Source organism: Nicotiana sylvestris, chromosome 2 (assembly GCF_000393655.2).
Source record: "Nicotiana sylvestris chromosome 2, ASM39365v2, whole genome shotgun sequence".
Lineage (NCBI taxonomy): Eukaryota > Viridiplantae > Streptophyta > Magnoliopsida > Solanales > Solanaceae > Nicotiana > Nicotiana sylvestris.
This window is the reverse complement of record NC_091058.1, coordinates 2,575,414-2,593,127: the sequence shown is the minus strand read 5'-3', so window position 1 is coordinate 2,593,127 and position 17,714 is coordinate 2,575,414. Positions and strand designations below refer to the sequence as shown.

The following is a 17,714-nucleotide window of genomic DNA, read 5'->3' as shown; positions in this document are numbered from 1 at the left end:
CTTGATAAAACAGCGTCACCCAACTTCTTTATGAAATTTGACATATATATTTTGCTATTTTTTTGTAAAAGGGGAAGTTGGACATCACCCGACTTATTTATGAAAAAATCTTGACATGTTTTTTTTTTTTATTATTATTATTTGTTTTTGGCTTTTTAGCAAAAGGGAGGTTGGACCCGATGAGGGTTGCCTACGTATCTCACATCCGGTGAGAATCAAACCCGCGTAGTTCGGGCTGATCATGAATAAGTAAATGAACTAACATTTTTTTTTAATTGAAATTTGTGAAAGAACTGCTTCAAAAGAAGAAAGGAAGTATTTTTTTTGATTGATTTTCTTTTGAAAGAAAGACTTGTAAAAATTCCTTTTCTTTTGATTTGAACTTTGAGAATTTCAAAAGTAAAAGGAAGATATTTGTTTTTCTGAATTTTCATTTGTTTTTATTCTAAAGAAAAAAGAAAATATTTTTGGAATTTTACTTTTAATAAAAGAAATGCTTCTAAAAAGTATTTTTTGAATTTTGAATTTTCTTTTCAATTTGAAAGAAGAATCAAAATATTTTCGGATTTTTTTATTTTTTTTTTATTTTTTTTTTAAAAAGAAAGCATTTTTATTATTTTTGTTTTATCAACAATGGAAAATAAAGATATTTATATTATTTTTGCAAGACATATCTTTTTGGAATTTTACTTTGAATTTTCTTGGCAAGACAAATACCCTTTGCAGCAAATAAAGATATATATATCTTTCGGAAATAAAAAAAACTTTTCGGATTTATATATATATATATATATATATTTGCGACAAATAATGAAAGACTCTTTTTCATTTTCATTTTCATGGCAAGACAAATTATTTTCCTTTTCTATTTTTTGAAAAACAAGACAGAACAACGACTCTTTTTTTCTATTTTTCCTTTGCTTTTAATAAAACAAACTAATAAGACATTCTTATTTTCTCAAAATTTCGGCAGAGTTTTGACAGTATTGGGGTATTGGTTTTTTTCAAAAATAAACAATCAATTCCCTAACCGCTATTTTTCGATTTCACAATATTCATAATATTCAAACACCGGTCAGCGAGACAAAATAAATGCACGGAAAACAAATAGGATGCATCAGGATGGTCTTTTCATATCAAGTTGCTAGTCCTAGACGGACCCAACCCCTGTATTGAGTCCCCTAAGTCAAATGCAACGTGATGCAAATAAGCGTTCCTACTAGGGATCCGGCATGAAGTCACGTTATTCTATGTTCAAAACCTGGGTCGGTGTTCTAGACAGTGTACCCGAGCGGACAACTCGAGTTGAGGAAGGAGCTCCTTTCCGGGAACCAAAAGGCCAGCCGGCTTAGAAACTTTCCGAGCCTCTTTTATTTAGGGTATGACACTAACAGAATAGGGAGTCTCAACCAGTGAGCACATCCCCGGAGGTAAGAAGAGAAAGGTTTCAGCACAATTTATATACAGTTCAGATAATATCAAAGCGGTAAAAGCAGCATTTAGCACATTAGGCTCAAAACATGTAAAAATCAGATAAAGCCAAATATAACAATTTATCTAAGCTCGAATTCTTAACCCTGAACCAGTGGTTCTGGGTTTTATCCCCAGCAGAGTCGCCAGAGCTGTCACACCTCCTTTTTCCGCACCCGCGAGGGTGCAAGGGAGTTTTTCCAATAAAAGGACAATCGAGACGTGATTGGTTTATTTATTTCAGAGTCGCCACTTGGGAGATTTAGGGTGTCCCAAGTCACCAATTTTAATCCCGAATCGAGGAAAAGAATGATTCCATATTACAGTCTGCGTACCAGAAATCCGGATAAGGAATTCTGTTAACCCGGGAGAAGGTGTTAGGCATTCCCGAGTTCCATGGTTCTAGCACGGTCGCTCAACTGTTATATTTGGCTTGATTATCCGGTTTTATACGAATATGAACTTATGTGCAAATTTTAACTTTTAACCTTTTTTATCATTTACTATTATTTTTGTCAAGAACTGCAACGTTGTGAAAGTGTATCTCGAACCACGTTACAATCAATGTACCCGTGGTCGTCGACACACTTTGACTCCGTCGAGATTTGGATTTGGGTCACATCAATGTGCACCCGAGTTTAAGGAAATTAAATTATTAAAGGCGCGCCTAAGGCGACTAGAGTATTTATTTTGGGTAGGACCGTGGAATTTTTCTAAAACGGTCTATCCCGAAATCTAAGTAATTTGAAAGCAAATATTTACTGAGGGCCCCGCAATTTTGTATTTTTATTTGGCGAGGCTCATCTCATTCTTATTTTTAAAGGAATTTGCAACGTCGTGGACACGCATCTCGAATCACGTCACAATCAATGTACCCGTGATTAGAAACACATTTCGACTCCGTTGAGATTTGGATTTGGGTCACATAAATGTGCACCCGAGTTTAAGAAGGTAAGATTTATTAAGGCGCGTCCTAAAGAGACTAACGTATTGTTATTTTAGGAAGAGGCCGTGAACGTTCATTAAACGGCCAAATCCAAAGTCTAGTAAATGCTTATGTATTTATTGAGGGCCCCAGCGATGTGTGATTTATTTGGCGAGGCTCGTCTCATTTTTATTTTAAGGATAAACCTACAGTGACTATATTTTCTATTAAATTCGTATCTAAAATAAAAGAAAATACCTCAATTATTTACATGCTGAAAAGATGTAACTTATTAGTTATTAGTTTACGGTTAATGCGAATGGAAAATTGCGATCGAGTTTGTTCAAAGAAAAACTGCTTTCATTCTATATTCTTTTATTCAATAATACTAGAACATGAGATTGACACACCATAATATCAAAACAGATTAACTATTTTTCGATTAATTTAAACTAACATTATTATATGAAGAAGTTATACATATGTAACCTTATTACTCATTAATCAATCAACTACATTTTTATACAAAGAGAGGAAAATTAATATTCAAACACAAATCTAAACAGGAGGAATTCAACAGAAACAAAGCCTGATTAATATTTCATTTTTTCGCTTCAAGCCAAGAGTGTACAAATGTGTACCTGGAAATGGCAGTACAAGAAGAAAAGAAGTAGGAGAGTAGTATGTAACACAACAACATACAGCAGCAGAAAGCCCAACACAGTAGCTTCAACACCTCAGTCCAGAAATCCCAGCAACACGGAGAAAACTAGTAAAAATGGAGAAGACAAATAGTGCGGAAATCTCTCTTTATTTTTTATTTCTGACTATTTCAGATCTTAAGCGAGGCAATGAAACAGTAACTATTCTTTTCAACTTCAAAACTCTCCAAAATGAATTCTGTCCCTGTATATTCAGTGTATCCAGAATGTATATCGGGTGTATACTTCTCACTCCGCCCCCTCTTTTTTTCTTCTCTCTATCTAGTTTTTCCTCTCTTTTTTTCCACCCTTCTTCCTAAATTTTCTCTTCTATTTATAGCAAAATTTTCGAAATTTTCAGATTTGTTTTTTATTATTTTATTATTTTTTTAATTAAAAGAAATCCCACTTACAAATTGCTTTTATTTTTTTAGAAAAAGAAATCTCACCTTTATTTACTTTTATTTTTAAAATTCCAACTTTAATTACTTTATCTTATTTAAAATCCCACTTTTTATTTTTTTAAAAGAGAATCTCACTTTATTTAACTTTTCTTTAAAAAACAAACCACTATCTTTTCTTTTTCTTTTAAAAATGCTACTTTCAATTACTTTAAATTTTTTAAATTTTCAGATACCTTTATATTTATTTTTTAATTCCAACCTTATTTTACTTTTAAATTTTTTAAAACTTTTTACTTTTTTTAAATTTTCTACATTCTTTTACTTTTTTTTATTTTTTTATTTTTTATTTTTTTAAAATCATTTCCGAAATTACTATATATATATATTTTTTAAAATAAAAATAATAAATAAAATAAAATATTTTCGGATTTTTTTATATATAAAAAAAACAAAAAATAAAACTATTAATAGTGATAATTCACTTTTTATTTTTTTATTTTTTTGGTTTTGTTTTGTGTTGGACAAAAATGAAGAAGGGGTGTTGGGTTAATGGAGCGGACCGGATCGACCCGGTTTGAAACGGACCGGGTCATGGGGAAAGTTGGGCAATTATTTGGGCCTGTGGTTTGAAATTGAAGAAGTGGCCCAATCCGATTTTTCTTTGTATTTTTGTTCTCTTTTCTTCTTTTATTTTTCTAAAACTAAATTATAAAAGTACTTAAATTATTATTAAGAACTAAATTAAGTTATAAAAGCGCAAATTAACTTCCAATAACAATTAACGCACAATTAAGTAATAATTAAGCATAAAATTGTATATTTGGACATTAAATGCTAAAAATGCAAAAGGTGCCTATTTTTGTAATTTTTAATTTTTGTAAAACTAATTTAATTACTAACAATTGTAGAATTAAATCCTACATGCAAAATGCGACATATTTTTATATTTTTTATTAATTTAACAAATAAGCAAACACAAACAAATACAAATAATTATCCAAAAATATCACAAAAATACTCAAAATTGCACACCAAGGAAAATCATTTTATTTTGCATTTTTTTGGGAGTATTTCTCATATAGGGCAAAAATCACGTGCTTACACCCTTCATCCATCTATTGGGCTAAAAATATCACTACATCTACTTTTATGGTTTATTTGTGCCCTTTGACCGTTAGGTCAATGCTGAATTAAAAATAATTTTTAAACTATATTTTTGGTTATAATTTTTATATAGCTCTAAATTATGGTGCTCTATTTTTTTTTATATAAAGATTTTACCTAAAAAATAAAAATACACAGTTAAAATAAATAGTCATTGCATCAAAAAAAGAAATAAAAAGAGTGTATTGATGCAATGACTATTTAATTTTTATAACTTTTTAGATGCCTTGGCTATTTATTTCAATTGTACAAATCTTTATTTTCAAGTCAAATTCAAAAAAAAGATTAACTAAAACTTTATTATTTTGGCCAAATAAAAATATTTAGTCTACATAATGTAGTTCTATCCAAGTTTTACTATAAATTGTATTCGAAAAAAATATATCTAAAAATGTAATATTCTTAAAACGGTAAACATATATTTGATTTTTAAAAAAAAATCACATATACAGAAAAATCCATGTGGCATGTGAGTGCATCTACACTTTTTGCCACATTAGTATCTAGGGGGGTAATATCTCTTAAAAGGCCAAGCTAAGGGGTAATTAAGATAGGGGGTATTTGCATCTATACCCGCTTTTTGTGCCACATTTTAACTTGTGCCCGCTTTGCAAAAAAAATTGCAAGCGTACCCGCTTTTTCGCATAACTTCAGCATACGGGGCTGAAGTAGCAAAGGCAATCACGCAAAACTTCAGCATTCTAGTAGCCGGACCTGAAGTTCAGCTCTAGAGCTGAAGTTTTTTACCACCTATTAAATATTACATACTAGAGCTGAAATTTTTTACCACCTATTAATATTACATACTAGAGCTGAAGTTTTTTTACCACCTATTAATATTACATACTAGAGCTAAAGTTTCCAGTTACAACACAAAAACTTCAGCTCTAGAGCTGGAGTTTTTGTGTTGTAACTGGGAAACTTCAGCTCTAGAGCTGGAGTTTTTTTACCACCTATTTAATATTACATACTAGAGTTGAAGTTTTCAGTTACAACACAAAACTTCAGCTATAGAGCTGAAGTTTTTGTGTTGTAACTGGGAAACTTCAGTTTTAGAGCTGAAGTTTTTTTACCACCTATTAATATTACATATAGTTGCTCGTCTAATATTACATATAGTTGCAAGTATAAATATTTTTAAATTAATTAAAAACGTGAAAGGCACAAGAAAAAAACAAAGGTCAGAGAGGGATATATACATGTATAATCCGGGGGATTGGATTAGTGGGTAGAAAGCAGAGGAGAGAGCTAGAGCAAGCTAAAAATAAAGTAAGAACGTGAAATGGTAGCTTTTGCACAGCATGTGATGTTGTTTTTATGCATATCAATCTCAATCTAGATCCTTGCTTTCTTCTGGTGAGGTACTGAAGCGGAGAAGAAATAGAGCTGAAATTGTTTAAAAAGTGGGTACAAGTTAAAAGTTTTTAAAAAGATGGGTTTAAGTTAAATGGGGGCGACCAAATAGAATGTTTCGTGCAATTTTTACTTAAGATCGGGTATAGTAAAAATACTAATAATCTGAGTCAAGTTGAGAGGGTTATTGGTATTTTGCCATTTAGAAATTGTAATTTTCTTAACACACCCGGTTGTATCTTTTTATGGGCCTCTCTCTCTCTCTCACCGACCCATACCCATTTCTTATACCCAAAAAGGTTTAGGTTTAAGCAAACTAGGGTTTGTCTTTCTATCTCTATCTTCAGTCCCAGTCGTCCGTACTCAGTAGCCATGGTTACTTCTCTAACCCATACGATGAATTCAACTATTTCATCAATCTTAACTATTTACAAATTTCTACAATTTACTTTACACATATTATTATATACTGATGTTTATTTTTGATTTTTGTGATGTGAAAATTATCAAAAAAAAAAAAAAAACAGCCGCAGGGAGATTATATAGAGTTACACAGGAAGAGATTTGGTCGTCGCCATGATCACGAGGAGCGTAAACGTAAGAGGGAGGCTCGTGAAGTTAAGGAGCGCTCCCAAAAAGCCCAAAAGGTCCCTCTTTTTATCCTAATTATATTTCTCTTTTTTTTCAGCTCCTAATTATATTTCAAACCCCCTCTTTTTTGTATGATTTTTTTTTTTGCTTAATTTTCTTTGTTTTGAAAAACAGACGTTGGGTATTAAGGGTAAAATGCTTGCTAAGAAGCGATATGCTGAAAAAGCCCAAATGAAGAAAACGTAAGTTCTTCTTAATTGTGTAATTACCATTTTACTATTTATTGTGATTGTGTGAAAAATACAAAAAAAAAGATTTTTATTGTGATTGTGTTAAAAATTCAAAAATAAAATAAAATTGTTTTTATCGGAAAAGGTCCAATAATATCCCTACCGTTAGCACAATGGGTCACTAATCATAGGCGGAGCCAGAATTTGAAGCTTATGGGTTCTTGGTTCTAGTCCTTTTAAGTTATTGGGTTCTAAAATAATAATTTCTACATATTCAATGGATTTTTAAGACAAATACATGCATTGGACCAAAGCGACTGAGTTCACTAGCTCCGCCCCTGTCACTAATACCCTTCAACCTAACGGCCCTCCACACAAGCCATTTTAATCTTACATGGCATCCACATAGCTGTGACATGACAGCCACATAAGCGGGGCAGCCACATTTGGAACAAACTGTGGTTTAAATCACATGTTCATGAACCAACAACCTTGGAAAATAACAAAACAAAACACTGCTGTGCAAACTAAACCAAAAAACTGTCCAGCACTGTCCAAAACTGTCCAGATTTGCCAAAAAAAAACACTGCTGTAAACAACACTGTCCAAAACTGTCCAGATTTGCAAAAGAAAACACTGCTGTAAACAACACTGTCCAACACTGTCCAGATTTGCAAAAAAAAAAGCAGAGTCATAGAGCTCTTATACTGAGAAAAATAATAACATATTACACATAGGCCTCTAGGCACATTTCAAACTCAATAAACACTGTTCTTCTTAATACAACGCATGCATTCCTATTGAAATAATAAATTTAGAGGGTAAAGTGAAGTGTCTGCCTTACTCCCTTAATGCTATTTGTTCCAATATCTTCAATTTTCGTGAGGTGGCATATTTGGTTAATACTAATCTCTGTCTTAACATCAGTCAACAACTGATTTCTTAACACAGCAGAGCTTTTTTTACATCAAAAAGCAATTCAAAGACAAATGGCCAAAGGAGTGCAAATCGAGCTTCAGAACTTTGCAACATTAAAATATTAAAATTCCAAAAAAAGATAGAAAAAAGCATAACAGAATGTTGAAAAACAATCAACCAAAAGCACTAACTAGTATGTGTACATATATGAATGATACACAAAAAAAAGAAATGATTTTGATTTTAAAAAGAGAAGAACAAGAAACCTAAATCGCAACAAGGCTATATACGGCACCGAGTCTCCTACGAATCCCTCATCCAAAACACTAAGCTTGCTCGATCTTATCATCACCTCAACTCTCAAATCGCCGTGGAAGAACGGTCTAGGAAGAAATTGGGTTTTTGCTTGGAAATGGGATTTGGAAATGAGGTTACGGCCTATGTTTGATCTTTGTTTGGAAATGGGATTCGGAGCTCGTTTGTGAGGTTGCCCCGCTTATGTGGCTGCCATGTCACAGTTGTGTGGATGCCATGCAAGATTAAAATGGTTTGTGTGGAGGGTTGTTAGGTTGAAGGGCATTAGCGGCCCATTGTGCTAACGGGGAGGATAATTTTGGCCTAGTTTACTAACGGAGGACAAAAGTGAGTTATATACCATAGTTTAGGGATATTATTGGACCTTTTCCGGATCTTTATTGTGATTGGGAGCATCATTATTTTTAAAACTACAAACCACATAGTTGTCTAACGAGAGGTGAATGAAATGGTGAGAATGGAGCAGAATGATTATAGTTATTGTTGTATCCACATGATTGTCTGATATACTAAAATTTATTGTTCGAATATGATAGTAAACAACAATTTTTGGAACTAATATGCACACATTTCACGTGAGTTTGAATTACATGATCAGTGTGGAGTGATATAACCGACCTGGGATTGACACGTAATTGTACTATACCCGTGTTTCTCCAACGTGCTAAATTGACTATTCGACAATATTCTATTTAAATAATCAGAATTAGTTTCATAGCCCAAATTAAACAGGCAACATCGTCAATCCTTGACGGAGCAGTTCCTCTTTTGTAATATTTGTGTGGAGTGGAGGGAGGGAGGGAAGAAGTTGAATCCTCTAACTAATTGTTTCCACGTCAAGTTTATTAACATGTCAAACCTAGTTTCTTTTACATTTAGCAGTTGTCCATTGAAATAATTGTATGACTTCTGTCTTCTAATAAGGTTATTTTTAATATCACTGAGATTCTGGATTATGTGGTAAATAATTAGACTAATGAATAGTATGCTCCGTACAAAATTCAGGTCATATTAAAAGATAAAAAGAAAAGATAGTTTCAGCCTCTTACACCGAGGTAACATCTCCATATTTTCTGACCACTGTTGCTGCATTCTTTAAATGATGCTATTTATGTTGAGGCTAATTTTTTAAAGGCAGAATACATAATTTGACCCTTAAAACTTGGCCTTTTTTGTAACTTGGACACTTAAACATGGAGTTGTTCCTATCAGGCCCTTCAACTAAATCACATTTGTGCCAATTAGACACTTTGTAATGACATGGTTGAGTGCGTGGAAAAGGGCGCGTGAACATGAGAAAAAAGCTGTTAGATTATATTATTATATTATTATTTATTGTATTATTATATTGTCATATATTACTCCAATTAAAGGTAACTTTTACACTCTTATTCTATTCCTCTTCTTCTTTTCGTCAGAAGCAATCATTTTTCCTCTTAATTTTTTTTAAAAGAAAGTTTAGTGTACATGGATTTGACTATTCTCATTTGGCATGCCCTCTCTTTACAAGGCACTTGTAAGCTAGTGGAATAAAACTTTACAAATTAAAACACACAAGTGGTTGATAGAATTTGCGTTTTGACATTAACAACTCTGAACAAAAATAGTATTCAGCAAAAGAGCAAAGCTGTCAAATACACAAATGCAGCTATTTCATAAGCAAAGAAGAAAGCCTTAAAAGCTATCAAATACACAAGTGCAGCTAAATTACATATGCAACATTAAATCCTAACTTATATTAGTACTTTAACTCCTATCTCAACTACTTGTCAATACTGGATGAAGATTTCTTGGCAGCAGCCATACTCTGCAACTGTGAGGTAGTGACTGCTTCTCTTCCCTTCCATTGCAATTTTCTCGGTTTAAATCCAATGTCAATATTGGTTGCACTAGCATCCTTCATATTTCTACCACCCATCACAAACCTTTCTGAAGATGTACCAGGCTGTTTAACAAAAAATAAATAAAGTTAAAAATGTGGCAATCAATTTATGTTTATATATAAAAAATAAACCAACAGAAAGGTGCATACATTAAGGATTTGGTTTCCAGTTCTTTGATCTGTGTATAGTCCAAACCCCACATTCGGCCTCTTTTGAGCTCCAAAAGTTTCAGAATTGTCCCTTCCATAACCTCTTCCACTTGTAACACCAGGTCCATTACCAAGTTCGATTGTAGCATTAACTCCTACTTCTGTTGCTGTCCCAAATGAAGTCTGAAGAGGTCTGCCTCTACCCCTTCCAATCCCTCTTCCTCTTCCTCTGCCTCTTACCTCTTACTGTCCCTGTTGGTTGAGTTTCTTTGACCCTTCTAACAGCTGTAGTATCATCACACACAGAAGGAGTTGTGTATATTGGTTGACTTGAACTGCTAGGTGCACTTGCTTGCCATATTTGATTATGTTGTAGGAATTCCCATACCAATCTAGAAATAAAAAGAAGTAAAAAAACTTATTAGGATACAACAAGATGTAACTCTAAATTATTAAAAGATGTAATGCAGATAAAACTAAAACATTACCGCAACTTGACAAGCCTTTTTTGTGTGCCCAACTTGATGACATTTGGAACATGTCATTTTTACTCCCTTTTTGGACAGCTTTCCACAATTTTTTCTTGGTTCATTTTTAGCCTTTCTTCTGCACTTTTTTGGTCTGCCAGACATAGGTTTAGGTGCAGGAGGCTCAATTGGAGGATTAGTTGACTCAGGCCACATCTTCATGTTAGGAATAGGCTGAATAAAGTAATTGTACGCCTTCAGGAATGTATCCCTTCTGTACCAATGTTCCACATAGTCTTGAGGTTGTTTATTTAAGTGATAAAATGCACAAATGGCATGTGCACATGGAATTCCCCTCAATCTCCAAGTTCTACAACTACAAGTTTGGTTCCTCAAATCAACTGTCATCCTATGACCACCATCCATTATCTCAAACCCTGTATGTGCATTCCAAATGACTTTACATTTTCTAGACAACAGTTTGTTCTCTTCTAATATCGCTCTGGCCATAGGCGAAATATCTGAGATCCAAGTATTTGAAAAATTTATCATGTCAGCCTGTCTGTTCATTATTTTGTGCCTAATATCCTCCAGCATAGTTATAACAGATTTGTGTCTAGGCGCTAATATCCATGAGTTAAAGGTTTCACACATATTATTTTCCACAATGTCACATTTAGAATGCTCTTTAAAGTAAGCCTTAAACCCAAACCATCCCTCACCATCTCCTGAATTTCCCAAATCCTTATATAAGATTGAAAAATAATCCTGTCCTTGTATTTGTTGGCTATATACTTGGAAGTACACAATTTATTCTTGTTATAGGTAGGGCATCTATGAAAAGGGTGGTATTTTTTCACCATAAAATCACCTGTATCCCTGTCAATACTAGCAAACAATTTCCATTTACACTTTTTCCCTTTACACTTGCACCTTACTCTATGTTTTTCATTAGGCTTTAACTTTAAATGCACTTTATATTAAATAGCATATTCTGCTACAGCCATTCTAAATTGACTAGCATTTTCAAAAATCATACCAAGTTCAAAAATAGATACCTCACAATTACCATCATACCTTACTTTTTTGCTTTGTCTTCTCTGTGGCAGATCAACACCCTTAACAGCATCAACACTAACTCATCTCCACTATCATCACTATCCAGATCTGAACTACCAATATATTTCTCGTCTCCCCCTTACTTTCCTGCATATTTGTTTGCTTTGTCCTTTCCATAATCTTCAAAGCCTCTATCAACACCAGCTTCTCACAGAGGTATATCTTCATTTACAACTGGTTTCTTCTTCTGTTTGTCAGCTTTGATTTCATGCCTTAACTTATCCCTCAATTTTTTGGTTCTCCTCTCTTGCCTGAAAAATCTCAGTTCTTCGTCTACATCAGAATCATCTTCTACTGGAATAGCATCCAACTCCGAGTCACTGTTGCTACTGTCTAGTTCATCTTCAAGACCTTCTAGATCAGACAAATCAGCTATACCAACCTGAACCTCTTCTGTAACATCAACTTTCCCCTTTGAGTCCACAACTACAACCTCATTAACATCTAACACATAGAGGTCCAATAGGTCACCATGTTCTAGAATCGACATGAGGAATAGAGAGAATAACGTGATGTTTCAGTGAAATCGAAACAAGAAGAAGTGAGATGAAGTTGAACGGAGGAAATTTTCAGTGAGCTTTTTTAGGGCACTAAGTCGGCTACGAGTTTTTCATTTTCTGAAAATGAGTTTCAATTTGTTTTGGGGTTAATTCTATAAGGTGGGATATTTTAAGGTGTTGGAGGCAAGTGTAATACACGTGTTTACTTTTTTAAAATTTTTTCTTGGATGTTTTACAAAGTGTCTAATTGGCATAAATGTGATTTAGTTGAAGGGCCTGATAGGAACAAGTCCATGTTTAAGTGTCCAAGTGACAAAAAAGGCCAAGTTTAAGGGCCCAGCTATGTATTCTGCCTTTTTTAAAATCAGTTATGTGATACTTGGTGCTTATTTGGTCCTTATGGGTGAGACACATGATATGATGATTTTCCACGCACTGAAGCATGTACCAGTTTATTAATGAAACAAAGGATGGTAACTTTGTAGCAGAATTTCTGAAATTCTATCCAGTTAACAGCTTTTCTTTCTTTGAATAGATTGGCTATGCATGAAGAGTCATCGAGTCGTCGCAAGGTTGACGATGATGTGCATGACGGTGCTATCCCTGCATATCTGATGGACCGTGAAACGACCACAAGAGCTAAGGTATGTTCAGTGCGATGCAACAGTGAACTTCTTGTCTTTTTACTCAAGTGGTGGTAACATGAACATAGACTGTTTATACTGGTTTTAAATGTTAAACCTTCTGTGTAGATTCTTAGCAACACAATAAAGCAAAAGCGGAAAGAGAAAGCTGGAAAATGGGAGGTGCCTCTGCCTAAGGTAAAGTCTTTACGTTACTCATCCTATACTGTCTCTGTACGGTTTTCACCCTTGTCCAGTGTGTTCCTGTGCAATTGAATGGTCCATCAATTCTGAAATAATGACATCTCTCTGTCTCTCTTTGTTTGACTGATCACAAATAGAGATACTTCTTACTTCAGTTTGCTCTCTTTTAACTGCACTTGTGATTTTTTCGTCCCTCATAGAATTCGTTTGGCTAGAGCAATGATTCTTATTTGTTTTCTTAGATATCTATACTGTTCTTCCACTGAAAATAGATGGCGCACAAAGGCTTATCATCTCCCATCGTATATGAGCAGCACTTTAATTCCTTTTGTGGGTAAATGTTCGTGATCTTTCGTTTACTTAATTTGCTTTCTAATAAGATACTTCACCTTATAGGTTAGGCCTGTGGCTGAGGATGAGATGTTCAGAGTGATAAGATCTGGCAAAAGGAAGAGTAAGTATTCTACAATCCTTATTTCGTTTTCTGTTGGTTAGCCTGTATTTACAGGTTTTTGGCCATGTCCAGGTTCTTGATTTCAGCTCCTCGCTCATGTCCTTTGTTGCTTTATTTGTTGTCTTTGGGATAAGTAAGAGTCGCTTTTTGACCATTTTGATTTGTGCTCATCTTTGCAGCAAAGCAGTGGAAGAGAATGGTTACAAAAGCCACCTTTGTCGGGGCAGGGTTTACCAGGAAACCTCCAAAGTATGAGCGGTTCATCCGCCCGTCAGGCTTACGGTTCACTAAAGCCCACGTGACACACCCTGAACTTAAATGCACATTCAACCTTGAGATCATCGGGGTGAAGAAGAATCCTAATGGTCCAATGTATACTTCACTAGGTGTTATAACCAAGGGTACCATCATTGAGGTAATCTTCCCTTTTCAACACTGCACCCATTTTTATCTAGTTTAGCTTGCATTCCTAAATGTCTTGCTATAAAATCCAGGTTAATGTCAGTGAACTTGGTCTTGTCACTCCTGCTGGGAAAGTTGTATGGGGTAAGCGATGCTTTACTATGATGTTACACTTCCCGGATTCTTTTGCCCTTCAAATTCTGATGATTCATTTTAATATTTTATTGGATGGTTGAATGCCAGGTAAATATGCTCAGGTGACGAATAATCCTGAAAATGATGGTTGTATCAATGCAGTTCTCCTCGTGTAGTACCTTCTAGTAGAGAAAATTTTGGTAATTATTTTAGAAGGGAACAATTATATTGTCTGGAAAGGAACTTTGCTGTAACTCCAGTAGAAAAAATTGGATGTTTTAACCTATTTTTACCCCTGTGCCTTTGTCATCAACATCACCTTGTTTTTTCTCATTGTTGCAATCAACTCCCCTCTATGTATCCTCTTTAATTCATTTGTTTGTTCCCTTACACATGCATCAACATCTATCCAGCTTGAAATATGGGAAATGATGTTACTTCATCATAATATTCTAAAGGCCTATTTGGTTTCTTATCATCAAATTCTATAGACATCATAATACATGGATTATAATATTGTGAGTTATTTATGTTGGATTTTACTCATGTTATTCATATTTTCGCATATACCACATCATTTGGTCCAATTAGATTTAGGTTACTGCCATTTACCCAAAATATATTTTAATGATAAACACTCAAAAGCAGATTAATTCAGCATAACAGTTTCAAAACATATTTTTTAGACCTTATGACTTATGACTAAGGGGCTGTTTTGTTAAAAGGACTAGGAGAATTAACCTTTTGATAAAATGCTGCATAAGATAATCAAATTTTGATTGGAGAGATTAGAAAAAGATAATTCCCACGTAAGTAATGCATGTTTAACCCAATGCTGGCAATATCATAACTTTAATGCACAAGCTTCATATGGGGCGATGGGTGGTGGTGGTGCGGGTTTAAGTAAATGCGGGACAATGTGGGTTTAAGGCTAGGTAGTGCGGATGGATGTGAGACGAGTTGAAATAATTTCTTAATAACTAATATGGTGCAACATCGATTTCGCGTCTAATCTTGCGTGCATATGGAACGGGATCAACACCAATAGTGGGTCCATCGACATTTTCATAAAGAAGAAAATAATTTCGGGGATTCTCAATGTTAATTGATGAACTACTTAGATTTTTATTTTGTGTTTAATCCATTCCAATTTCTTTTTTAACGAAAAAAGCATTCGATATCTACTAGTACTAGTATCTAGTTTATAAGACATACAACTTGATTCACAGTGATCAACTTGATCTCCATTAGATATTTACCATGATTGTTAAATTTGACCGAAAATATACTAGCAATAAGATTTCACCAAAAAAATTCCATCAAAATTCCAAAAATCGCTGCACAAAAAAACTACACCAAGCACAAAAAATTATACCTCGAGTTGCATTAGACTTCAAAAATAGATAAAAAAAAGAAAAAACTGCAAAAAAGGCACGTTTAAATAAGATTTCCTTTTACTATTTTCAGTTTTCAGATTTTCAGGGAAATTTTAACAATTCCAGACCCCACGGTATGGATTAAGATGGTTATGTTATTGTTGTTGTTGTCAGCTAAATTTTAACAATTCAAACAACAACAACAACGACCCAGTATAATCCCACGAATGGGGTCTGGGGAGGGTAATATGTACGCAGACCTTACCCCTACCCCGAAGGGTAGAGAGGCTGTTTCCAGGAGACCCTCGGCTCAAAAAACGCAATAGGAGATGATATATTAGTACCATAAAAATGCGTAATAAAAATAACAACAATATATACGAGATATGAAATATGAAATACAGGATACGAAATACGAAATACGAAATAGATGGCTGGTATAGTACAACTAGAAGGTAAAGCCCTGCATCAATAGACGACCAATGACATTCCTAGTCTAACTCCTAACTAGATAGTCTCCCTCTATTGTGCTGTAAAAATATTCACACTCTCCCTTAACCTACAACCTTAATGCTCGACCTCCATAATTCCCTATCAAGGGTCATGTCCTCAGTAATCCTAAGTCGCGCCATGTCCTGTCTGATAATCTCTCCCCAATACTTCTTAGGTCTCCCTCTACCTCTCCGCGTGCCCACTACAGCCAGTCGCTCACACCTCCTCACCGGTGCATCAGTGCTCCTCCTCTGAATGTGCCCGAACCATCTGAGTCTTACTTCCCGCATCTTGTCCTCCATGGGGGCCACACCCACCTTCTCTCGAATATCTTCATTCCTAATCTTATCCATCCTTGTATGCCCGCACATCCACCTCAACATCCTCATCTCTGCTACTTTCATCTTCTGGGTGTGTGAGTTCTTTACCGGCCAACATTCAGTTCCATACAACATGGCAGGCCTAACCACTGCTCTATAAAACTTACCTTTTAGTAACGGTGGCACTTTCTTGTCACACAAGACTCCCGACGCTAACCTCCACTTCATCCACCCCACCCCTATACGGTGTGTGACATCCTCGTCAATCTCCCCGATCCCCTGAATAACCGATCCAAGGTACTTGAAACTACCTTTCTTGGGAATGACTTGAGAGTCAAGCCTCACTTCAACTCCCGCTTCCGTCGGCTCAACTCCAAATTTGCACTCGAGGTATTCCGTCTTCGTCCTACTCAACTTGAAACCTTTAGACTCAAGAGCATGTCTCCAAATCTCTAGCCTCTCGTTGACGCCGCCTCTTGTCTCGTCAATTAGAATAATGTCATCAGCAAATAGCATGCACCATGGAACCTCCCCTTGAATATGATGAGTCAGTGCATCCATCACCAGGGCAAATAGGAATGGGCTGAGCGCAGACCCTTGGTGCAACCCCGTAATAACTGGAAAGTGTTCAGAGTCGCCTCCTACTGTCCTAACCCGAGTCTTAGCTCCATCATACATGTCTTTAATCACCCTAATATAGTTACTCGGGACCCCTTTATCCTCTAAGCAGCTCCATAAGACCTTCCTAGGAACCTTATCGTACGCTTTCTCCAGATCAATAAACACCATGTGGAGATCCTTCTTCTTATCTCTGTACTGTTCCACCATCCTCCTAATAAGGTGGATAGCTTCTGTGGTAGATCGTCCCGGCATGAACCCGAACTGGTTGTCTGAAATAGACACCGTCCTTCGCACTCTCATTTCTACCACTCTCTCCCAAACTTTCATGGTATGACTTAGTAATTTGATGCCCCTATAGTTGTTACAGCTCTGGACATCACCTTTGTTCTTATACAACGGGACCATTGTACTCCACCTCCACTCTTCAGGCATTCTATTAGTCTTGAATATAACACTAAACAATGCAGTAAGCCATTCCAAGCCTGCTCTACCCACACACCTCCACAGTTCAACCGGAATTTCGTCTGGCCCGGTAGCTCTGCCCCTTCTCATCTTACGCATTGCCTCCATGACTTCATCGATCTCAATGTCCCTACAATTACTTACTTCATGGTGACTGTCGGCATTCCTCGATTCCCCAAGTATAATATCCTGATCCCCTTCTTCACTTAGAAGTTTATGAAAGTAGGTCTGCCACCTCCTATTAATCTGCCACCTCCTCTAAATTTTAACAATTCGAGTATGATAAATAGCTGACAAAGACCAAATGTGCTCCCATTTGATAAAATTAAATGACCAAAACTGTTAAGGTGATACTTGAGGGACTACTCTAAATCTACAATTAAAATTTTAAATAACACATACCTCGATATTTTTTATACGAGGTACGTATAAGCTT

The 17,714-nt window shown here is 35.2% G+C and overlaps 1 protein-coding gene across 1 annotated transcript; it reads left to right on the top strand.

The window, feature by feature from the left end:
• Window positions 1–6,212: 6,212 nt before the first annotated feature.
• On the top strand, window positions 6,213–14,381 carry LOC104234271 (uncharacterized). The gene is made up of 9 exons (XM_070167612.1): window positions 6,213–6,392; window positions 6,545–6,664; window positions 6,783–6,850; window positions 12,725–12,833; window positions 12,942–13,010; window positions 13,413–13,470; window positions 13,650–13,885; window positions 13,965–14,016; window positions 14,116–14,381. Exons 1-9 carry the CDS (start codon window positions 6,390–6,392, stop codon window positions 14,181–14,183), a joined length of 783 nt encoding a protein of 260 aa, XP_070023713.1. The 5' UTR covers window positions 6,213–6,389; the 3' UTR covers window positions 14,184–14,381.
• Window positions 14,382–17,714: the final 3,333 nt, after the last annotated feature.